At 37.1% G+C, this 26670-nt stretch overlaps 1 protein-coding gene across 10 annotated transcripts in view; it reads right to left on the reverse strand.

Moving 5' to 3' along the window:
* Window positions 1-26670, reverse strand: part of LOC150104358 (intermembrane lipid transfer protein VPS13A-like) — a 2072875-nt gene that overhangs the window by 1231251 nt on the left and 814954 nt on the right. For all 10 annotated transcript variants that reach the window (XM_090396324.1, XM_090396319.1, XM_090396320.1 and 7 more), the window contains one exon: window positions 18896-18983. In XM_090396324.1, the coding sequence (XP_090252450.1) occupies window positions 18896-18983 (88 nt within the window). The remainder of the gene's footprint in view (window positions 1-18895; window positions 18984-26670) is intronic.

Raw genomic sequence — 26670 nt, forward strand, 5'->3', positions numbered from 1 at the left:
TGCAGTTATATGGTGCCAATGGGGCATTGTATGAAGCAATACTTAGTCTTTATTTGAGTTGTAAGTCAGCAGTTAGAATTGAAGGAAGTACAGGAAGATGGTTTAATGTTAAATCTGGTGTGAGACAAGGATGTACATTATCCTTTCTGTTATTCGTTATCTATATGAATCACATTATGAAGGAAAGTGGTATTAAACCTGATATCAAAATTGGATATGTTAATGTCAGCTCTTTGCTTTATGCGGATGATGTTATACTTCTAAATAAATCCGTTACAAGTCTGCAAGATTCTCTGACTAAATTCAATTGCTGTTGTAATAGATATGGTATGAAGGTCAGCAATAAAAAGACAAAGACAATGAAAATAGGCAGAATCGTTGAAAATGTCAACTGTGTTGTAACTGGAGAACCTGTGGAACAAGTAAAACATTGCAGCTACTTAGGCACGATTTTTACTGAAGATGGTAAATTAAATATAGAAATAGACAACAGAATCAGCAAAGCTGGTATGGTGGGAAGTCAATTGAATAAATTCATATGGAATAAGAGAGAAATTAGTCGGAACACTAAATTAGCTGTATACAAGACAGTGTTCAAACCAGTTTTAACTTATGGATCTGAGAGCTGGGTCAGAAGTAAAACACTTGACCAAAGACTAGAGACCGCAGATATGAGAGTCCTGAGAAAGATTAGAGGTATGAACAGATGGCATCAATGGCAATATCATATTAAAAATGAGGATATTAGGAAAGAACTTGACATTGTCAGCATCCAGGAATGCGTTAGCAGAGCTAATCTCAGGTGGTATGGTCACTTAAATAGAATGGGAGAGGAAAGATTAGCAAAACAACCTGGCAGGTCGTTTTCCTGCCAGGTTGGCAGGAAAACGACCCAGAGGAAGACAAAAATATAGGTGGATTGATATGGTACAAAGTGCCTTAGACGATAGAAATATAAGATCTGATAATGTTGGAGTCTTGACAAGTAACAGACTGATTTGGAGGAAAATTGTAGATAGGAAGTTAATAATGATGTAATTTTTTCATGTAGTGCTATCATATCCTGTACACCCCTTGAGGGTACATGGCAGGAATTTGATGATGATGATGACTTAAACAGAAAAGGAAAAGATTAGCAAAACAAGTGTTCTTTGCCAGGTTGGCATGAAAAAGACCCAGAGGAAGACCAAAATATAGATGGATTGATACAGCAAAAAGTGCCTTAAAAGACAGAAATATAAGATCTGATAATATTGGAGTCTAGACAGATAACAGTTCGATTTGGACAAAAAGTGTTGATAGGAAGTTAGTAATGATGTAATTTCTTCATGTAGTTGTATCATAATATCCTGTACACCCAGGATACATCAGGAATTTGATGAAGATGATGAGCTAACAATGAATTCACTCCACTACTCCAGGTCATCACTTCTCATTTGGTCACTATCAATACTGGTATTTTTAGGCCATGAGAAGGCAATATGCCTTGTCTTAAACTTTTCACGAACCACTGAGGTTCTTCAGCTGTGGACTTCAGAACCGCAACCATTTCGAGGATAAGATGGTTGGTCCTATGTCTGTAGATGCGTATGTTCAAAATTCCGGTTTGCCTGTGCTGTGGGATGAAAAACCCGAGTTGCCGGGTGAAAAAACCCTCTACCTCTCTATGAGACCAGCTAACTCACCTTTAGTCGAAAGAGACTAGATAAAGGTTCCTCACATCTTGGACGGGAATTGAACCCAGGTCTTTCTGACCAAAGGGCTTTGTCTATACCGACTCAGCTATGGAGACCAGGAGAAAACAATATAGTTGATATTATTATTATTATTCTCAGACCTCTGTAGAGTCAAAAAGACTAATGGTGGGAAATTCCACTATCGCACACATAACTCATGAAATGGGGACTTAAATGCATTCATTGTATTCAAGGTCACTACTGTACTGTCCAAGCAACAAAAAAAACCTAATCTCCTGCTGAAACCTTCCTTAAACAGCCACCATGGGAGCCTGTATGTCTCTTGCTCTACCAATCATCCCATTCTGAGAAAAACCTCTTCCAAATTAATTTAGTTAAAATCCATTCTCATCTTATATGAATCAATCATATCCCTTCCTCATATCCCCACATCCTCCTATTCACTACACTCAGGAAATTGTCTTTCGTCAATCTTTCTTCATACTAAACATTTGAGAGACAAGCCACCTCATTCTCATAACTGGATTCTTTCTAATAGAATCCTCAATACTTTTGAAAATCAAATGAACAAATCCATATACTGTAATTAATACATAGTCTGATATTAAGGTCATAAAATAGAACTACAAATGCTTTATGTCTGCATGTCAGTATCATATGCATCATTGCTATAATCCACTGTGCTGTATTCATAATTTTAGCAGTGCCTGGCACTAAATTTTATGGCCCTATCCATTAACAACCACAGATCTCTTATCTTCTCCATGTCTTCTAAGATATCCTCACCAATTGTATACTTCAAATCCCATCTTCACTTCCCAAATTTTAAAACTGTACACATTGTAACACTGAACTGCTACCTTAGTCACTTTCCTGCTCACTCAGTCAATCCCAGTCCTCTTGTAAAGCTGCAACATCAGCTCTACAGCTCATAGTTCTTCACAACTTTGCATCATCTGCAAACAACTCCATGTCACCATTCATTGTATTATTTTTGGTTTTAATGGGGTTACTTTTACTGGAAAATTTGGCAAAATGATTTGAAACTGAAAACAAAAATATATCTGTAGTATATAAATGAGATGAAAAACAGGTTAAGGTTGCATAAGCTGTTCTTTTTACACATTTGATAACAGTAATAGGTAGCCCCCTTTGAATACTTAAATTTCTTGCAGACATCATGATAATTCTCACAAAAATGACAAATATTAATAAACTGAATATTTAACTGTGAAAAATATTAACTGTAATATATGTAAACAACATTCAGAGCCTGTATATTCTTGTTTTTATGTTTTACCCAAGTATGAGTAAGAAGAATCATATAAAATGGGAGGCCCTATAAAATGGAAATCCAGCACAAACTGAATATAAAAATTTAGGACCTTCATTTTGTACAACAGTGGTAGAATCTTGCAAAGCAATGAATGTTGATTATACAGAGAAGACGAGATAGTCTGTAAAGAACTAAATGATGCTCTCCACTTAGACCAGTTTCAACCATTAGCACTGTTAAAGTCAGGGGATACCGCTCCCCAAAAACTCTGAGTGATATCCAAGATCACTAAACTCTCACTGACTGACCCTATAGGGTCACTACCAAACTCATCATGCCTAACCTGAATCACTATAGGAGAGAAAACTCAGCAGTGGCTCCACTCACTGACTGGCAAAAACATGTCATCCAGCAGAACTGCTCTACTCCCTAGGAAATAGCAAGACCATCTATGAAAGCCAGACCCAGAAGAACTTCATTGAGGTACTGTTAAAGTGTGGAGATATCTCTCCAAAACCTCTGAGCGATCTACAAGATCACTTTGAATCTCATTGAGTGAACCTAAATTAATGGATCCCTGCTAAACTCATCACTCATGAGCTGAATCACTCCAGGACAGAAAATCCAACATTGGATTCACTCAGTGGCAAACAAAAACCTGCCACCAGTAGAACTGCTCCACTCCAAGGATGCAAGCAAGTCCAAAGATGAGCATGATTATATATCATCAGTGTGAGCCAGACCCAAGAAGATACTTAAGGTTAGCAACTATTCTGGCAACATGGATTATATGGACCTGTGGTCCTTTATGCTTTTGCCACATTTGCAATGAAATTTCCTGATTACGGATTATTATTATGTACTCGGCTTCCCCTTTGTAAGCTATTGACTACTGGTGAGGTTTTCCTTTTATTATTATTATTTTTTTTTATATGGCTTTTTGGGATATTTTTCCTGAGATATTTCTTTTAGTGTACTGTTAGCAGTAGACCATAATGATCTTTAGCTTGCACATTCTGGACTTCTGTCAGTGGGATTAAAAAAAAAACTTACCTGTTCAGTACGGTTTCAGGACATCTGTGTTTTGCAGGGTCGTGTTCACTGCAGTCTACGATTTGGTAGATGGCAGCATTTCGCAAAGAATTTTGCAGCTTTTTCGTGAAGGAAAATTTTGATCTCAGGGATATCAGTTTCTTGGTAAAGCTATATGTTTCTTATGAACCATGATGCATTGAACACTACTCATAAACATTTGTTTTGAATTATTTATAGTTTGCTAGCATTTGAATCCGCTGTCTAATTCCATGTGGGGGGGGGGGGGGAAATACTGCTGTACATGATGCTGATCAGGACTGGTCTGATCAGCATCTACAATTTAACTTCTATGTTTAGCTAGCTACAATGATTCAGTGATAGATATGGCTTCCCATTGCCTTATTTGCTTTGAGCAGACACGATCAAGTGGTGAAGTGAAACTCTTCATCTAGTCATATCGCTAAATATTTGGCTAGTCACCATGGAATGGGGGTACCAAAGATGACAACTCTGTCCTCTGAGTATACTCATCTTTTGTGAATAGCACTGCAGTGCTGTTTTCTGCATTACCATCATTTCATTATTTTTGGAACCATTGTTCTAGTTCTGACACTGTGTTTTGCAGTTTTTAGGTAGCCAATCTAGGTGCAGGGAGAGGACCATTATTCCAGTATTTTGGAAGTTTTTTTTCACTTGGTTAGACTATAAATTATATATTTAGTTTAATCCTTTATCCAAGTGTAAGCAAACAAAGTTTGCGCCTTGAGTATCTTCAGGACTGAGGAAACTCGTAGCAAAGGTGGACTGAGTTCTCATCACTTTCCTTAGTATCCCATAATGCAAAGCACATCTGAAGATACTTCAGGTACAAACTTTGTTTGCTTACACTTGGATAAAGGATTAAACTAAATATATAATTTTTAGTCTAACCAATGAAAAAACTTCTAACATCTTTCTCTAATCCAGAATAATTTAATAATAAGGTGTGACACCTTTTGGCAACTGCATATGGAAATATGACTTCTGCATTACTTCAACTTTGGTATCACCTCTGGGTCTGGCTACCACTGAAGAGACCTCAATAAAGGTCAAAACTGGTCTGGGTAGTGACCCTTCCCATTATGCACAGCATTATACATGTCCGCAAGGAGATGTGCTTTGCATTATGAAATACTAAGGAAAGTGATGAGAACTCACCACCTTTGCCACGAGTTGCCCCAGTTTTGAAAGTTTGCTTACACTTTATCCCAGTTTTGCCCCGATTCTGGAAGTTTGCTTACACTTGGATAAAGGATTAAACTAAATATATAATTATTCCAGTATCATCTGAATATAGGGTCGCAGAAGCGTCAACTGTGTGTAGAATGCCAGCCACAGTTCTTGGAAATAAGGTGAGAGTGCATATAAAATGTTTGTCCCACTTGAGAATCGCTAAAATATTAGGGATTACTGCATAGGCAATAGAAGACGTTGAAACTTCAGTCATTCATGCATTACAAGGTTTTGTAAAATACAGAAAGAAATAGAGTGTCCTGTCATCAGCAAACCTATGAAATAGGTTTGGACAATACTGAAACAAGATCATAAACATACAGGATGAAGAGAGAGAGAGAGAGAGTAGGCAAGAACACAGAGCTTTGGAATATTCCAGTATTAATGGAAAAGTCGGACAAGCAGAAACTATTCACCATGATATGCAATGAACTACCAGAGCAGAAGCTGGCAATTCACTCACAAGAATGGAAAGTAGACCATAAATTGGGAACTTTTAAAGAAGTCTATGATACCAAAACTAAATCAAATGTCTTGAAAATATCAAAAGCAACCATATGAGGACAATACACATGCACAGGCGCACAAGGCTCTAGCCAGAGGCCTTGAAAAATTAGAGCCAATTTAAGAGCCCAAACAACGAGAGAAGGGCCCTGGAACACTCTAGCATCTCAGGCCCCACCCACCTTGGAAAAAGTGTAAGTGCAGTCCTGCCCACAGGTTCTCCAAATATTTCTATAACCCATGTCCAAAGGATGATAAAATCAGCAAAGAGGTCAACTTTACAATGCAGTTGTAAAGTTGTTACACTCTTGTGGAATTTGTGCAGATATAATATTGTCAGGAAAGATGTAGAAGATCCCACTAGGTCCTCTGATTTTGACATGTCTTTGAAGACAGGCACAAAATTAGACTATTCAGCACTAAGAACTTTGAAGAGCTGCTGGTAGATGGCAAGAAGAGTGGACAATTTCAGTAGCATGCTGAAAGAAAACCTCCAATTCTGGCATGCATAATTACCATGGCAGAAGTGTGTTTGGTGGTGTCTGAGCTATGGTTGTCTACTGCAATTTCAAATTTGTAGTAATGCTTTTATCCACCAACCAAAAGGTTTTATGCCAATCTGTCAGGAAAGCAAGTGTTGTAAAGATACTTCCATCGTGGATGAAAGATAGCTGGCCAAGTGGGATCGTCTTGCAGGGATTTCATTTTTGTTGTATATAGCACAGACAGCTGCTGGCATTTAAGTGAAAAAGGTGGTTTGACAGACTAGGAATAGTAATGAGAGAAATGCTCCAACTGCAATTCTAATGTTTGATGGTGAATAGGTTCCAGCCATCACAGCATACTCTCCCTGGTAGAGGCACAGACTTAGGACCAGTAGTCAAGCTTTGATCTTATCGATGCTCTGTACAAAGAAGCAAAGAATATCTGTCAGTGGCCCAACAGGCAGAAGAACAGGTGCATAGACTGCTTGTTGCTTTATGGCACTTGTCTCATATCTGATGTATGTGAGGAAGCAAAATGAGTTTTCTATCAAATATCAGGTCCAAGAACTTGGTTTGTGGTGAACTGGCATTAGTGATTGTCCTAGTCAGAGTTCTGGGTCAGGATGAAGATGTCTGTGGAAAAGGTGCACAAAAACTGTCTTCTTCTGTGAAAATCTGAAAACCCTTTTGAGAAATGATCAATGGCTTGCTACAGATGTCTTTCTATGACCCTCATATTAGATGAATGACAGAAGATAGTCAAGTCATCCACATAGGGGATATTACTTACTGTTGGAGGAAGTTGTTTAGTTATCAAGTTGACCTGTAGTGCAAAAAGCACGATACTTAAAACAGAACTTTGTGGGATCCACTTGGTTATAGAGTAAGGAGAAAGTAGTTCCCACTCAGATTTGGAAGATTTAATAAGATACAGAGTTTTTGATAAAAAGAGGGAGATGCCATCTAAGACCAAAATTAGGTAGTCTTTCAAGATTCCAAATCTCCAAGCAGTGTCATATGCTTTTTCCATATTAAAGAAAACCAAAACAAGATACTTGAATTTTAGGAAAGCATCTCTAATGAATGTCTCCAGCCAGATAGATGATCAGTAGTAAAATAATATTTTCAAAAGCCAGATTGTGTTATCGAAAAAAAAAAGGTTGTTTTTGCTCCAGAAGCCATAAAAGACAAGCGTTCACCTTGCACAAGCAGCTGGTGAAAGCAATTAGGCAGCAGTTATTTGGTGATTGTGGATCCTTTCCTGGCAGACTGTGGAAAGTCAATTATTATAATTGTCTTTTCTAAAGTATCAGAAAATATGCTCTCATAGAGAATTCTGTTGTAAAGGTGTAACAGTTGATTCATGGACAATAATGATGGATGTTTTATCATCGTGTAATGGATATTACACAATGATAAATATGAATGGAGGAATACTGATTGCAGAGCATGTTATTATTATTAAGAGAGTCCTCCAGGGAGACAACTCATTGAGGGAGGACATATACATGCACCAGCCATCATACTTATTCTTGAATTCATTCACACTGCTTGCACACACACAACATCTAATGGCAATCCATTCCAATCACGCACTACCCTATGAGAGGAAAATCCCCTCACCCCCTTCTTGCTGACATTCATTCTCAGCTTCCAATGATGCCCTCTTGACCTTTCCCAACTCTCCATAAAATGAAAAATTCCATTAACTGAAGTCATGTATGACCATTTCAGATGTTGGTATGTCTCAATCATATCACTCCTCTTTTTTCTGTTTGGTAGTTGTCTACAGTCTACAAATTCTCAATTTATCTTCATAATCAGTATTCCACAATCCTGATGTAATTTTTAACACTCTCTCTCTCTCTCTCTACTGTATTAGAATCACAATGGAAACCAGGAGCCCAATCCTATGCACAATAGTCCAAGTGAAGGCTAATCAATTCCTTGTAAAGAGGCAAAATGACATCCTTATCTTTACATGTTCAAGTTCATTTCAGCATTGCAATTGTCTTTTGAGTTGTATTTGCAATCTTTGCCACATGTTCCCTGAACTTCGACTTGCTGTCTACTACATTCAAAGATCCCAAGTCTGATCAGTTTCTTCTAGCATAATCCTACCAATATAATATAACACTGGATATCTAATCACACCAAAGTGCATGACTCTGCATTTACTGACATCCATTTTCCCATGCCCACAATTCCAGCCTATTCAAATCATTCTGCAAGTACTGCATGCCAGCAGCATTCCTGATTACCCTACCTATCTTTGCATCATCAGCAAATAGATGTATGTTGCCTGTCAAATCCTTCCCAATATCATTAATGTACAGACTGAATAACAGTGGATCAAGGACTGATCCTTGTGGTACACCTCTTAAATCTTAAAGTTACCTTAAATCTTGAATACTCGCATCCACTGCATAACACCTTTTTGATATCTGTCAGTCAGCCACCCTCTTATGCATGTTAATATTTTATAATCCAAACCATATTCTCCAATTTGTGCAACAATCTTGTATGTTGTATTCTGTCAAAAGCTTTAGCAAAACCAAAAGTATCAGGATGTATCCATTCCCCTTGTCTAGTTCAATGGTGACATTATTTTACAATGCGAAACAACTGCTAAAATGACCTTCCCTTAGTAAACCCAAGCTGTTCATTGCAAAGTAGAGATTCACTGTCAACCCATTTCTGAATGTGATACCCAAACCAACTTTCCAAAATCTTCACCACCACTCATCATCTTGAGAAATATCTGTGGAAAGAGGGACGCAGATGCAGTATACTGCTAAGAAAGTTCTGACTGAGAGTTGGACAGCAACTGCTTTTACGTTCATATTCAGTAAGACTTCCTGAAATGGTTGCCCATAAGGATGGCAACACCTGAATGAGCAGGTCCATTATTTGTCCAGTCCATACAAATGATGGCAGTATTTTGTAATGTCTGATAATCTCCTGGTTTTATGTATGTTTCCTACAGGTAGAAGCATACTGCCTGTAGGAAATATTTCCTGGAAGAGAGCCTTGATGTCATCGATATTTTGAAGGAATCCACGACAATCTTCACTGGTCTATGATTTTTTTTTTCCCCCCCGAGGACAGCCATTCATCATTTCTTCATCAGGAAAAATATCCAAGACAATATCATATTGTACTCTTTCTAAGGCAATAGATAGATGAATTATTTTATCTTCTGTAAGGAGGGAAAGGTACCGGGGGGGGGGGGGGGATGGTCCATCTATTAGAAGATTTCGAGGCATGTCCTTGACCTTCTCTGTAGTACATATTCCAATAGCATTTTTATTAGTGGATTTTCGTGTAGTGGGACCATCTTTTGCATGTTCCCAAGAGTGAGTCAATACCAACTGATCTCATTCATTCATTGAAGGGAGATGGAATGTAGGTCATATCCTTTATAGATGTTATAACTGTTTAAAGATGAGATCGATACATGGGTTTGGATCCCTATTGACAGTTTTTTTTACAGCACCTTCTTGGCATAACAGGGTTTACCAGATGTTGGTGCTACTTTTGTGTTTTATTGCCTCTTCACCTCCTGATAAGTGACATATTGCTTTATTTTTATTTTTCATATCTCCTTCTCATCCTTGTGAGCTAAATGGTCTCCCTCACAAATAGGGCAGTCTGTTGTTTTGCTCTTTCAATCTTTCTTTATTGTCATGGTTTTTACTTACAAATTAAGCACAGATGGCAAAGCCATGACAAGTGGTTTGCGAATGACCATACTTCTGCCATTTAAAGCAACACAAAGGGTTTGGAATATAGAGCCAACTGATCAGATGAAATAGCTTACTTTGACAGATGTTAGTGGTTTTGGTGTATTAAATATAAGGATGATGTTGTTGACAACCAAGTAATCACCCCTATGTATAAATATTCTCCTTGTTGCTGTCAATCCCTGATGCTTCATTTCAGAGAAGATTTCTAAATCTGATACATCAAGGATATCTCATTCTGAAATTATGCCTCTGAAAAAGTTATTAATTTTGTGTGTGGGGGGAGAGGACTGTAATTGGTAATTCCATGATAAATGTTGCCCAAAGTAACTTTTCTGATTGTGTTGTAGATGCTTTGATAAGTCTTTCTTCTGAACGCAGCTTCTTTACAGACTTTGAAGATCCTGCCAAATCTTCAAAACATTTCTGGATGAAGAAAGGTGACGTTTTTCCATGAGGACATTACCCTAATGAATGTATAATCAAGAAAAGTAGTGTACTGATAGCAGCTTCTGATGTTTTCTGCTTCTTATTCTGAATTTTTAGTTAGTGTTTCCATGGTTTTGTGACTTCTTTGGTGCTAGCTGAGGACTCCTGATAAGTAAGCGGATGAAGAAGTATTCATTCTCAGAAGGATTTGATTTCAAAATCAGAGCTCCCCACCCACTATGGAGCTACACATGGATGCCCACTGTTTGGCAATGAATGAATGCACTTGGCAATAAAACACCAGGGTCACACTGGACATTATACAGACACCACAGCAAGCTTTAGGCCCCCTTCCTGAATCTTGGGGAAGGAGACTTGCTGCAACACCATTGACCACTGCAGGCAAGTCCACTAACTGATGCAGAGGGCAAAGTAGTTCAAGACTATGAAGATCCCCTATCCGATTGTCCATGAGTCACACTGCATGATATAAATGGCAGCAAGGTGTTGGATCTTAATAATGGTGGATTGGAAGACAGCACAGTAATAAAGACTGAAGAGAAGTTGAGCAAAGAATATGGGAAGAAAAACATGGAAAAAGAACAAAAAAAGTCCAGTACTACCACCACCACTGGGAGTGCCTTCTATCACAAACAGGTACTTCACATGGAGAGATATGCGTAGGGAAAAATATCCTGGAAGAAAGAAGTTACCAGTGATCCATTGCTATTTGTTTGTTAATGATACTGGGAAAGAACTGAAAGGAAAACAGGATATTGTAGATGATGCAATGTTATGAAAAACTATGAGAGGTACAGAATATATTGTGGTTTTACAAGTGGACTTAAATAGACTGGCTGAACAGGACAGCAAGGTTGAGGTTTTAAACTTTGGGAAGCAAAGATGTGATGCATAATTTATATATATATATATATATACAGTTGGTGGAATATTCACTGTTGGAGCTCTTCCTAATTCAGCATTATCTGCAAACAACTTAATATCTTCTTTCACACTATGAACTATATCATTGATATAAAAGTTAGACAGAATCCTGTGCCATCTTACTCATCACTTTTCTTTTTGGGACACTGCACCTCCATACACAACTCACTGGCTCCTATCAGTCAAAGTTGGTTGGGATATCAAGCTTGTATACTATACTATACTATACCATTCTCATAGGATACTTGGTGATATTCAGGTGATATACTATTCCCATAGTATACTTTTCGAAAGGTTTAAATTCTCACCAATGCAAGTTTTTATTCCGTTTCTGAATAGCATCCCTAACACTGTCACCACTACACATAATATATATATACACTGGGCTATAGTTTGAAACAATTGACTTGGATCTCCCTGTTACTAGACTTCTGTTCTTTCAGCTCTTTCTTTCAGAAAGAGCATTCAGTTCTTTTGTATATTCCCATAGTAACTTGGGAATATACAGGATCAACTTCACTGTTGAAATACAAAGTAACAACAGTCAGCCCTCTGTATACCCTAGTTATAAGACAACTAGATTGAATCATTGGCCTTCACCATATATAGAAACTCACACACAAATACACACACAGAAGTAAACAGATCCAGGAATAGTCACATCACTTCCCAACAGTATAGTATTATAAAAACTGTTTGATTTGCTCAGATAGCTTAATACTGAAATCAAACAAAACACCTGTTTTAGCAAATGCTAGCCCACCACATAAAAAATACTATTGCCCCATATCAATTCGCCATCTCTCCTCCAACCAGACAACAACAAATCTCACCAACCCATACATCTGTGGCACTTCTGAAAAGGTGGCAAAGATACAAAGGGTACCTGGATAAAAATACAATGCAATCTTATGACCACTTACAAACCACACAGTTATCATCTATTATCTTCTCACCTAAAGACCAACTAATTGCAATCTCTGGATTTTCCTAGAGTACACCAGGTACTCTGTAGATATAATCTTTATTACTATGGCCAGACAATAAGGACATCCCACATTATTAGGATATCGGAGCACCAAGACTACATCTGTTGAATATGAAGAAAGGTTGAGCCAATGCAATTTGCAGTCTTGTAGATAGGAGAAAGAGGGGTGGTATGATATTATTATTATTATTATTTGACACCTCCAGGGAGTTCAAGGGCTCATCGAGGGAGGGCACCTGCTCTACAACTCCGTCTCCACCATTCAATCACCAACTGACCACAACTATGCCAATGCCATCTACCACTGACCACCACTGATATTTCCACAGACAATCACAAACAACCATGCCCATGGCAGGATTCGAACCTGCAGCCTTTTGGCTGGAGAGCGGATACACTGTCCACTCGGCCAACCAGGCCAGCTATAGTTAGTAAGGGGTTATTACAGAATTAATGGTGAAGAGGTTTTTCATAAAATTGTAGGATATTGGAGGAGAACAAGAGGTCATCCCTGGAAGCTATATAAGGAGGGTGTGGGCAAGGGAGTGAGAAGTGGGGTTTTTTTTTTTGCATGGGGATTGTGAATGATTGCAATGCATTGCCTGAGAGCACAGTGTCTGCAGAGAATTTGAATGTGATTAAGGCACAATATGATGAGCTGTTGAGTGTATGACAAAAGGAACTACCTAGATGAGTGTGTGATTCCATGAGATCTTAGGATAATGATAATAATCTATGCTATCACAAAACCTAACACTTTTACTTTTCATTGATCCTCTTTCCCTATGCTTTTCTTCTCTTTCTAGTCTATTCTTCAATAAGTTATTATTATTATTATTACGGGTATCTCCATGGAGTCAGTAGACTCATCGCGGGAGACCCAAACTAGCAAAACAATATCTGTCATATCTCTTCTTGAATTCATTTACAGACGAAGAGCTCACAACTAAGTCAGGCAATGAATTCCACTCATTCACCACCCTCCAGGCAAAAAACCTTGTTCTGACACCTTTGTTAACCACACTCTTCTTTAATTTCCAGAGATGACCTCTTGTTCTTCCATCACTATCACACAGCTGAAACATTTCCCCTGCATCAATCCTATAAAAACCTTTTAGTAATTTGAATGTTTCTATCATATCACCTCTTCTTCGCCTATCAACCAATCTCTGCAATCCACAAGCTCTCAATCTATCAATGTAGGGAGTATTTTTTATATCACTCACCAACTTGGTCACTCTTCTCTGAACCCTCTCCACAGCCTCCTGATCTCCAAGGAATCCAGGTGACCAGACCTGAGCACAGTAATCCAAATGTGGAAGTATCAATGCTTTATAAAGGGGAATAATAACCTCTTTATCTCTGGATGTCAGTGTGTTCCTCAACAACCAAGTAATCCTATGTGCAATCTTGGACACCTTAGCAATGTGTCCTCTGAACTTCATCTCCCTATCTACCAATACCCCTAAGTCCCTAGCCTCATCAATCTCTTGGAGTACCTTTCCATCGATGTAGTACACAGCTGGTAATCTTTTAATCCCAAAATGCATGACTTTACACTTTTCCACATTGAACTGACATCCATTTTCTTTTGCCCATTTTACCAGCTTATTTAAATCCTCCTGCAAACTTTCAACATCAGCTTGATTTTTTATTGCACTACACAACTTTGCATCATCAGCAAACAACTGAATATCTCCCTTTAAGCCGTTTCCTATATCATTTATATACAAATTAAACAACATTGGCCCAAGCACAGAGCCCTGAGGTACACCACTGGTCACCTGCCTCATTCTGGACTCGGCTCCTCCATACACCACCTTATGGTATCTCTCCCTGAGCCATTCTCCTATCCATATCACCAATTTAATATCCATTCCCATCTGCTCCAATTTGCGTAACAGTGTTCTATGGGGTATCCTGTCAAAAGCCTTAGCAAAATCCAGAAGTACCACTGTGTAGCCAGTTCCTTTGTCCAACTTGGATGTTATTCTATTATGAATAGTTAATAGATTGCTAAGGCAGGATCTACCTTTAACAAAACCATGTTGGCCTCTATAGAGTATCATATCCTGATCCACCCATTCTTGAATTTTGTCTTTAACCAACTTTTCCAATACTTTTACCACTACTCCTGAGATGGTGATTGGTCTGTAATTCAATACTGCAGTTTTAGAGCCACCCTTATGCAAAGGAACCACTTTGCCTAACTTCCACTCCCTAGGGACCATACCAGAGTTCAAACTTAAATTAAATATCCAGGTAAGAGGGGTTGACAATTCATTTGCACATTCACGCAACACCCGAGCTGATATTCCATCTAAGCCTACCGCAGTGTTTGCATTTAAGTTTTGCAATATATTTAATACCTCTGATTCTTTAGCTTCAATTCTCACATTAGGTATTGCTATAGGTATAGAGATATCCTCACTTGGGTGATAGACTTTTGAGAAGTGATCACTCAGTAACTCGACTATTACATCTGATTTTGTCACCTCAATACCATCAGCACCCACTAAAGTTATCCTTCAAAAGTCATTCTTCCTCTTACTTGCCACATAGCGGAAGAACTCTTTGGGATTACCCTTGATCTCTTTGGCTAAGGTCTTCTCATAATCTGATTTAGCTTTTCTTACTATGCTGGTAACCTTCCTAGCTTGAGCCTTGTACTGCTCATGGGTGTCCTGATCGCCCTTCTCCTTGTAAATTCTCCATAACATTTTCTTTTTTTGCAGTTCAAGCTTGATACTACTGCTCATCCATCTAATGCCTGCCTTGTTTGACCTCCTGACCATAGGGACACAATCTGATATTGCTTTCCTCAGATACCCGCTGATTTTATCCCAAGCACTGCTAACATCTTTCCCTTGCAATATGTTTTGCCATGGGATGGCTGCAAGCTCACTCCGAAGCTTGTTATAATTGCCTAACCTGTAGTTCCGTATATACCCCTTCTTAATAGAAAAATCCACAGATTTTGCAACCTCCCAGGTCAATACCACATGATCGCTTTCACCAACTGGAGGTAACGAGGACACCTTACTTATGCATATAACCTCTGAACCAATAACCAGGTCCAACACTCTCACACCACGTGTCCCTTCAGTTACGTGCTGTTTCAAGTAATTATCTCGTAGAAGATGTATGAACTCCATTTCCTTTTTGCTACGAGATATTTCCTCCTTCCAATTGATATCACCATAATTAAAATCCCCCATAATAATCACTAAGCCTTCACTCATTGCACTAAGTTGCTGATGCATGAATTCAATATCTTCCCCCGTACTCCCTGGCCTATAGCAGCATCCAACTCTATATTTGGTTGCGTTGGTCACTATTTCGCACCAGACTGCCTCAAATGAACTCTCATTCACATGTCTATCATCATGATATACTACTTTCTTTGGCTGCAACACATCGGCTATCATCAACAGTACTCCTCCTCCTGTTCTATCTTCTCTATCCTCCCTGAAAATACTGTACCCTTCACATTCAATTCCAGTGACCACATCTTCTGCTGACAGCCAAGTTTCACTAATGCCTACAACTTTTGGTGAGATTTCACTGACTAATGCCAAAAATTCTTCTCTCTTATTTCGAATGCTTCTAGCATTGGTATACAAAAATTGCAGATTCCCTCTAGATCTTGTACCGGCTTTAGAACTGATATATAAGTCACTAACTACCGTAGTCCTATGCCGATTTTTATCCCCTCTCTTCTGCAATTTATTCTGCCTATAAGGATCAATAAATACACAATCAGTGCTAAAGTTTCTCTCTCTTACACTCAACCTTTTCAATATTAGTTTCCCTGCCCAATAGCTTCAACCTGTTCAGAAAACAATAACTCCTTCAATCGCTTATGTCCTTCCATGTTAAGATGCAGTCCATCTCTAGCATACAACTGCCTTTTTCCTTCAAACACACTCCAAACATCAACAAACTCCAGACCTCTTTTTCTGCACATTCTTGCAATCATATCATTCATTATCATTGCTCGTCTACTTAACTCGTAATTGTCAAAACGAGGCAGCACGCACACTATTCTCCCATTGACACTTTTCCTCTTCACAATATCTAATAATGTTCTTAAATCTTTTCCTACCCGATTTATACTACCTCTCAGGTCATTCGTACCCACCATAACTATCATCTTGTCTGTTTCATGCCCTCTCTTTATCGCTAAAGCCACTCTTTCTATTGTCCCATCAGCCCAGCACTCCTCATGCATACCACTCTCCATACCCTTAATCATAGAATCACCATATATTTTACCACTCTTAACTTCATTCAAGTCCACACTCATGGACTCATTCTCTACACTATTCAGCATGACTCTCCCAGCTTCATTACTCAACTCTCTATTACTTACCCCCCCACTCTCACTACATCTCATTTCTTCTAGGCCACTTGTGGTTTTATTATGTTGACTCCCAATCACTCCCATACTATTTATTACTGAATCATTCAAAGACTCACCCATATGTAATCCTGTTCTAGTTACTTCAGCTAAAGTAATCTCTATAGTCCTAATTTCTCTGTTTAACACATTAAACTCAGCTTTAACTTCCAGAATCTCCTTACCGATCACTTCCACTTCCTCATGAAGAAGATGAAGGTCATTTTTCATTTTCATAAACTCCCGCCGAAGTTCTTCCGCTACGGTCCCGATGTCTGCTTCCATTCCTAAACGCTCCAGCCTATCCCGACACTTCTCACATACGTCGACATTTTCTTTCTTCTCATTTTGCCAGACCGACCACAGATCCTTCACATTTTTCGGTGCATACATGTAGCAGTTTCCGCACCGCATCCATTGCGAAAAATCTAACGCTGAGCCAGCCTTTCGTGTAGTAGTAGAAGTCCTGCGCGCCGCTGACGTACGTTTCTTGTTGGACGCCATCTTTACACGTTGTTATAGTGAAACAAACGGCAGTGAAAACACAATATATACAACACAGTTCTAAACAATAATACCACTGAAGGACACTTGTTTCTAACCGATGCACAATTGCAGCATAATTTGTGACAAAAAGCCACACTATATTTAACTTTAAAAACACGTTTTCTAGACTAGCTAAACTCGACCGCCACATTTACCAAGGACACTAGCGCCACAATAGTTTTTCTTATATTCACTAAACTAAGTTGCCGAGTAGTTCAACATCCTTATCCTCTCCTCTCAGATACCACATCTATAACAACAATTCATTATCTATTTTATTCTGTGTGCCAAATACCTTACACCAAACATCCAGCATATCTGGAGGATCACACTATTTTTCCTTTTTGCTTGCATCTAAAAACATATTTTATGAAAATCCTTTAGCAAACTGAGCTGTCATTCTTAGCTGAATGTTTATTATACCCACTCTCCAACCAACACGTTGTGGATCTGAACCTGTCACTGACAAAATGGTTTCTCTTTAGATTAAATATGAATTTCATTACTTGATGTGAGACTACTCTCCTGTCTATCATATTTTATAAAAATCCTTTAGCAAACTTGAGCTGGCATTGTTAGATGAATGGTTATTATACCTACTCTCCAACCAACAGGATGTGGATCTGAATCTGTCACTGATAAAATGGTTTCTCTTTAGGTTAGATCTTTCATTACTTGATGTGAGACTACTCTCCTGCCTATCAGCGTTAATGTTTAGGGTTTTTAAACTATCTTTCTACAGTAGGGTTTTTAAACTATCTAAAAAATAAATGAAAAATGGGAAAAAAATAAAAATAAATAAAATACTTAACTTGCCCACAATGCTAATGTATGACAGATTTACAACTTTGTGGGTGCAAGTCACATAAAAAATAAATCATGAGGAGACATTTTGTATGTATTACTAAAAATCCTTTTTATCACCTACATGCTTAAACTGGTAAGTTCTGATTATAAAATTACTATGATTCTAGTGATAATTACCAAAAATAAAATTGTGTTTAATGTTAATTTTTAAGGTGCCACTAGCAATGTACAAGTTGGGAGTTATATGATCCTATCATTAGAACAAAAAGAAGGGAATTGATTTCTCAATACATACCTATTAAAAATACTCTAATGCCTTTATTTCCCAAAGAAAGCAGATGGTTGAGCTCCTTTAGCCATAACTAACACTTTGACCACATTTTGGGCAGCCAGTCTCCACACTGCAATAAGAGGAAGCTCAAGCTAACAATGACTCAGGGTTATTTTGTGGAAGTGAGAAAGGGAGAATGAATACAGCAGCCAATTATCACCAACTCATAGCCCTAGCCCTTAACACTGATGGCTATCTCAAACAGTGCAAGTTTTACATTCGATTTTTCGACAAAAATCAAATTTTAATTTATGCTTTTACATTTAAAGTAAAGGCAGGACATAATTTTAGAACATCACAGGATCTCATTTGAAATACAATATGTGCAGATTAATCCTTCTCTGAAATCCCTCTTAGTAAAAACATTTAAGAGTCAGATGGTATAACAAAGAGAAACTTAGTAATGAAAATAATAATTACTGCAAAAAAATTTCTTACCTGAATCTGAAAATAAAACCTGGATGTCTGATAAAATAATGCTAAACCGATCATATAACCTCTCTTCGATTTCCATTTTGGTTGCTTCCTTAAAATATAATTAAAGAGAATTAGGCTATACATTCACAGAATTATTTCAGAGTTGTTTATTTATTTAGAAGAATCTTAGAAGGGTAGCATACAGTCAGTCCCCTACTTACGACAGGAATTCCATTCCAATGATCCCATCGTAAGTCAGAAATCACTATATGACACTATAAGGATATGTTAACATTTAACATGCCTGAATGCCAACACATGTAGGTCTATTTTATGATATTTTTAACTAAAATTAAGTTAATATTCTTTGTTTATAGTAAAATAATATAATACAAAAATTACAATACAAAATTTCTGTATATAATACAGACTAAATAACAAATATGGAGTGTACTTCTGTGCACTTATCAGTAAAATAATAAGATGGAAACACAGGAGTAATTCTTCAAAGCTACTGCTTTATTAATTTAACAAATCAAAAGAAGTCAAATAATCAAACAACAAATTCTTCAAATTTGATTGCAACAAAGCATTCTGAGAATAGGTTCCGATGTAGAACGTACAGAAGGTCTAAACTCGTTTGAGGATGATGTGACAACAGGATCAGCTTCTTTAAAAATCTGTACATCATATCCAAATTAGTCTGCTCAGTTTTCCTTCTTTTCTGCATATATTTCTCGGTAGTAAGCAATAGCAACATGCATCATTCAGTCTACTTTGTTAAATCTTTCCATATCATTATTATTATTATCAATTATTATTATTATTAGTAGTAGTAGTAGGCAATGCTATTTGCACCAGCTGTCATACCTGTTCTTGAATTCATTCAGGTTACTTGCACACACAACATCTAATGGCAATTCATTCCAATCATGCACTACTCTATGAGAGAAAAATCTAGCCCTAATCCCATTCTTGACAGCTTTCATTCTCAGTTTCCATAGATGCCCTTGCATCCTTTCCCCATCCTCCAGAAAATAAAAAATTCCATCTACTGAAATTCTATATAACCCTTTCAGAAGAAGTTTGTAAATCTCAATAATATCACTCCTCTTTCTCCTGTATCCTAATGTCTACAGCCTACAAATTCTTAATCTGTCTTCATAATTAGTATTCAACAATCTTGATATCATTTTTAAAACTCTCCACTGTATCAGAATCACTACAGTAACCAGATCTGTGCACAATAGTCCAAGTGAGGTCTTATCAAGGACTTGTAAAGAAACAAAAACGACTTCCTTATCTTTACATCTCAAGGTTCGTTTCAGCATTCATCATTCTCTGAGTTGTGTTTACAATTTTTGATATATGACCCTTGAACTTCAACTTCCTGTCTACTAAAACTCCAAGATTCCTAGACTAATCAGTTTTTCTTCTAGCATAGTCCCACCAATATAATATGATATTGCATATCTAATCAAATAAAAATGCATGACCTTACGTTTATTAACACTGAAATGAGAACTATTTTCACATGCCAACAATTACAGCCTATTCAAATCATTCTGAAAGTATTGCATATCAGCAGAACTTCTGATTACCCTACCTATCTTTGCATCATCAGCAAATAGCTGTATGTTGCCTGTCAAATCCTTCCCAATATCATTAATGTACAGATTGAATAACAGTGGACCAAGGAATGATCTTTGTGGTACACCACTTAAATCTAGGTCAGTGATTACGAACCTATTACACTAGTGTCAACGGTGACACACCATGTAATTTTGGGTGATATGCCAGTGTTCACCAACACATGACAACTATTCTCCCTGTTTGTTTTGCATTCGTGTGAAGAAGAAGTGCATTCAATTATTTTGTGCCAGTTCAACAACACTGCTGTAGAGGTAAGAAAAGAGTTATTATCAATAAGCAATTGGTTAAAAGAATAAATAATTTAAAAATATTCATTTGGTGTTATTATGTAATTATTACTTAAAATAAATATTTCTGCAGTTATAAGAATTCCAGGCCAGCACCTGGACTAAAGTGTTTGTCGAGCTGAGGTCTCAACTTGAGGATCTGGAAAGGAATCACGTGCAGAATAAAGAGTACCACTAAGAACAAGAAATCTTGAATGCTTGGAAAATCTAGCAATGGCTTTGCTCACAATTTTTCCCTCTACAACTCTTGTGAGACCTTATTCTCAGCAGTAACATGATTAAAAGGGGCAAAAGAAAATAACTGACAGATGAAGTTAGTGCTGCTGGCTTGGGCTTGACGTGCACAGAGTACCTACCTTCAATTTCAGACTTATCCATTAAGACTCAGCAACAAATAGGTCATTAATTGATATTAATCAAATCAAATGCAATGTGTTCCATATTTCTTTGTCAGTTCAATTCAAAATTACTATTAAAAGTAGGAGAATTTTTAGTGCACTATTTTAAGCCCAATTATCAGTGTGCATCATTTTCTTTATTGTAAATCTCTGATTTTTCATTATTATTATTTTATATGTGGTTGAGTTTGTTTCAGAGTACTTCATTTTTGTAATTATTTGGTGTTTCAATATATAATGCATGATTCCACCCTGATCAGGATGAACACCCTTACAAAATTGATCACTGAATAACTCAACAATGTCTTCTGCAGCAGTTACCATTCTACCACTTTCATCCATTAATTTCATCTTACCATGATCATTCTTCCATCTACTTGCCACATATCTAAAAGAACTCTCTAAGGTTTTTCTTAGCCTGATTTGCCAATTTCTGCTCATACTCTACTTTTGTTTTCCTTACTAAATGAGTCACTTTCCTGGCTTGTTCTTTATACTCTTCATGTGACTGATTATTAGCATTATTCATCTTGTACTTCCTCCAAAGTACTTTCTTTTTCCAGATTTCATGTTTAAGCTCCACATTCATCCATTTTACACCTACCTTATTCAGCCTTTTGGCCTTCAGAATACATTTGCGCATTGATGCTATTATGTATTTCTTTGTCACTTCCCATGCAGCATTTATTTCCTTACCGCTCAACTCCTGGTTCCATGTTATAGCTCCAAGATGTCTCCTGAGCTTGTCATAATCATCAGCCTTATAATTCCACATATATCCGTTCCTCACAAAAGTCTGCACATGACTAGTCACAACACAGGTGATTACTTCATGATCATGCTCACCAACTGCAGGAAAGTGTGAAACCCCCTCTCACAATTCCATCCTCTGATGAAATGATGAGATTTTAACTCTTGATACTCGTGTGCCCTTCTAGACATGCTGCCTGAGATGGTTATCTCTCAAGAAAAGGATTAAACTAAAGGATTACACTAAAGGATTAAACTAAATTTATTATTATCTCTCAAGAACTTGAGAAATTAATTTTCCTTATTCCCAAATCCTATCTCTTGATTCCAATCTATACTACTATAATTAAAACTACCCATAATAATTACCCTTACTTTGTTCACTAATCCAAGTCATTTATACATTTTTTCATCACAACCTCCCACATTCCTAGGCCTATAGCAATGTCAATCTCCAACTACTTCATCTCTTTAGCTAGAAGCACAATCTTGTTGCCACCCTCTTGTAAGACTTGAATCCTGTGGATGTATGAACATATATTTTCAGAAGCTTCTTCAAAAACACTACTTAAGCATTCTGTAGTTACTTCACTCAATGCTGCATCTGCAAGTTATTATATTCCTATCAAAAGTCTTTGAGGGTTTCTCACTCTCGGTATACTTTTGCTTATGCAATAACATAAGCAAACGCATGTCTTAAATAATATATCTTGAATTCAACAATAACATTCTAGTCTATTGGTTGCAGGAGTTAGGCAGTATTCAGCAAACATGTTAATGAGATGGCCATTATAAATATGAGTGGTCATGAATCAAGGACTGATTGTATATATGCAATCCATGATGTGGTAAGAAATGAGAAGATATATTTTTATTATGAACAAAACAACAGATTGGTGTATCAACTCATTAAAGTAAGCTAAATTCAGACTTTCAGATGGAAAAAATATGAAGAATAATAATAAATTCATTCAAACTATTGGCCAATATTTTGTCATTGGGGCAACATTATCCAATGCATCACAGCCTGGAAGCACTGCTTTTAATTCCAACCCCTAATAATCTATACATGACTTCCAAGTATGGCTTCTAGGCCTACCCAAGTGATTTAACAAGAAAATAATATTTTAAAAAATCTCACTCAAGACACCTGTATATCTTATAAACTTCTTCAGTGAAACTCAGTAAGCCAAACTCAATTCAGTATGTGCTCAAAGGATGTTCATACTCTTGATGTTCTGTATGTAGCATATTTATTATTATCATCATCAGACCTGCATGGAGTCAAGATATTAATCATGGAAGTTCTCACTCTCACATGCACAGATCACCATACCTTGACTTAAATTAATTCACTGTCTCTGCACTCACTACACTCTCAGGTAATGCATTCCAATAACTCACCACTCTCCATGCAAAGAATCTGAATGGTTTGGTAATGATTTTACACAAGGGAAACTGTCGGTACAAACACATGTTGAAATGCATGTGCATGAATCAGGAATAAGGGTGAGGAGTTTTGGGCATTGTTCAGCTTGACTTGGCCAAAAATTATAGGCATCAAGTGAGATTTGGTTGACTGAAAATGATATGATTATAGGAATAGAATGTAAAAAGTATTTTATTTTTAGGGAGGAAAGAGGGAACAGGGCAAGAGGTGGAGTATTGCTGATGATAGCTGAAGAACGTAAACCAACAAAATTAGAAATTAAAGAAGATTTTAGGTCTAGTGAGATAGTTCATTTGAGGCTGTCTGGTGTGAGGTAGAGGCAAATAGAACAAAATACATTGTTGGGTGCTGCTATAGACCAGGGATCCACAGGGAGATGTAGATGCCATGTATCGGCAAATTAGCATAATAAGTGTGGGCGCTGAACAATTATTATGGAAGACTCCATAAACATAAACCCTCTTCTCTGTCAAGAAGGAGTTCATGTTTAACTATGGAGACATCGATTAAAAGGAGGAAAGGGGACATGGCAAGATGAAAATGGGATTTATACAGTGGTAAGGGATAATTACATGAAACAATATGCTATAGAAGGATCAAGGGGTATGAGAGTATTGGATCTGATAATAGCATCAGAAGATATATCCATCAAGGTAGATGTTCTGCCTCCAATTGGGGAGAGCGACCTTGCAGTATTCTTCTGGGACGTTACCAAGCATGTGAATTCTCTGTCAAGAAGGGTTTTATGTTCAACTACAAGGCTGGTGATTATGAGAGATTCAGGAATCATCTTGGAACAGTGCCATGGCTTCAGAAGCTGCAAAGAAAGAATATCAGTAGTTCATGACAAGAGGTCAGAAATTGCTTGAGAATAGCAGTATCAGGCTGCATAGCCAAGGTCAAGAAGATAAACCAAGATAGAATTAAATGGTTGAGTAGAGATATAAAGAAAGAGCTGCAAAAAAAAAAAAAAAAAAAAAAAAAAAAAAAAAAAAAAAAAAAACATTGTGAAGGAAATATAAAAAAAAGTGATTAACATACTCATGAGCAGTACAAAGTGCAAGCAAGAAGGGTGACTAGTATGGTAAGAAAGTCCAAATCAGACTATGAGGAAGAATTAGCCAAGCAGGCCAAAGTAAACCCAAAAGAGTTTTTTTGTTATGTAGCAAGTAAGAGGAAAAATTACTATGGTAGAATGACTTTAAATGATGCCCATGGTAGGAAGGCAACTGAGTCAAAAGAAATAGTTGAGTTGCTGAGTGAACACTTAGCAAAAGTATATCATGCAGGTGGAGATTTTACAATTGCTGATGTTACAGAGACACATATCAAAATTGCAGTAGATGAGCAGGAAGTGTTCAGCATATTAAAATTATGAATGTGAACACAGCTGTGGGACTGGATGACATATCAGCTTGTGTACTATGTGAATATGCAAGAGAATTGGCATTGTTTCTGACGAAGTTGTTCAATCTAAGTCTCAGCTCTCACAGGGTTCCAAGAGAATGGAAAGTGGGTGAGATAATACCATTACATAAAGATGGCTCCAAGGCAGAGGCAGCAAACTACCAATTAATTTATCAGTAGTAGTTGTTAGAGTATTGGAAAAGATGGTAAAAGGTAAAATGCAACGGTAGGTGGATAAGGATGCAATACTCTATAGTGGGCAGCATGGCTTTGCAAAGAGTAGATCCTGTCTTAGTAATTTATTCCCATTTTATAATAAAGTGACAGTAGAACTGGATAAAGGTAATGGCTACACACGATACTGTTACTCTGCCAAGTCATTTGACTCAGAGCAAATGGGGAATGAATATGAGACTAGTATCATGGATGGGGGGGGGGGGGGTGGCTGACAGACAGACATCAGAGAGTAGTATATGGTGGAGTGGAATCTAGGTGACTAATGAAGTACCCCAGGTTTCTGTACTACAGAACCCTGGGGTACTTCATTATTTTTGAATTTGTATTTTTGAATTTGTATACCAATGATATAGGGAAAGATTTAAGAGGGGAATATTCAGTTGTTTGCTGATGATGCAAAATTCGGGAGAGTAATTTGATGAAAATGACGTAGATATCCTGCAAGATGATTTAAATAAATTGGCACTGTGGGCAATGATTATCAATTTAATGTTGCAAAATGTAAGGTTATGCAATTCGGGTTGAAAAGGTTGCATATAGTATTCCTTTCTTTTAGTTGCACAGTGATCAGCATTCATTAGAAATTATAGACTTTACAACTGTGTTATAAATAACTCTTTTACTTTCCTGACGTTTCGATCTTCATATTAAGATCATCATTAAGCAAATATATTCTTAATATTTGCATATTAAGAATATACAAATATACAGGATAAGCTGAGTTACATTACATACAGTAAGCTAGAGAAACAATGATTTGATCACAGGTTATTCTACGGTATGACCTCTAGTGAGAAAAAAAAAAATTAATTATTTAGAAACTACATCAAGCTAAATTCTATTTATGATAACATGAATAAACATGCTTTCTTATAGACAGTTTTCTTTCAGTAACAATGATGTTCATTTTCAGCATTATATTATTGATTTAGGATCCTGGATTATCTATAGTCCTGTTTACAGTTACTTTTAGAGAGGAAGGTTCCATGGGTCGAATATGTGCCTTCCAAATGTTTGGGATTTTTAGACCATCATTATTGTTCAGGTTGGAATGGTTGATAATAATCTCACAGGCTTTCTTAAATTTCCATTCATACCATGTTTTGGTGTGATGTAGACCAGTGGTCTCCAAGGTGTGGTACACGTACCCCAGGGGGTACGCTAGTCGACACGTGGGGGTATGTCAAAAAAAGTTTTATATTGATAGGAAAAAATTAAGTAATTAATTAAAGATAAAGAATATTACTTTCTTTCATCAATTAAACATATATCTAATATAGACAAAGAGGTTATAAAGATTCTATAAACTTAAATTTGCGAGTAGCGCACATTGGGTGACTTTGCACACATAATCGTCCGTGGCAAAGCTGTCATGTTTTTTAAAACTAGGGAGTAAATCTCTTACTTGTTATCATTGCCATTGTTTGTAGAGCATCCTAGTGACAAGCCCAACTAGAGAAGGTCAACTGCTTAGTTATCCTGCTACCTACAGATGACACCACAGTTGTATTAATTATTTGACTATTAGTAGTAAGTTTAACGATTTTCTAGTATATATTGTTTCTATGCAATTCCAACGCCTTTTTGTGCTTACTTTTACATTTACACTAGAAA

The sequence above is a fragment of the Typopeltis vanoorti genome, chromosome 8 (genome assembly GCF_054136105.1).
Source record: "Typopeltis vanoorti isolate ZY-2024b chromosome 8, IOZ_Tvanoo_1.0, whole genome shotgun sequence".
NCBI classification, from domain to species: domain Eukaryota; kingdom Metazoa; phylum Arthropoda; class Arachnida; order Uropygi; family Thelyphonidae; genus Typopeltis; species Typopeltis vanoorti.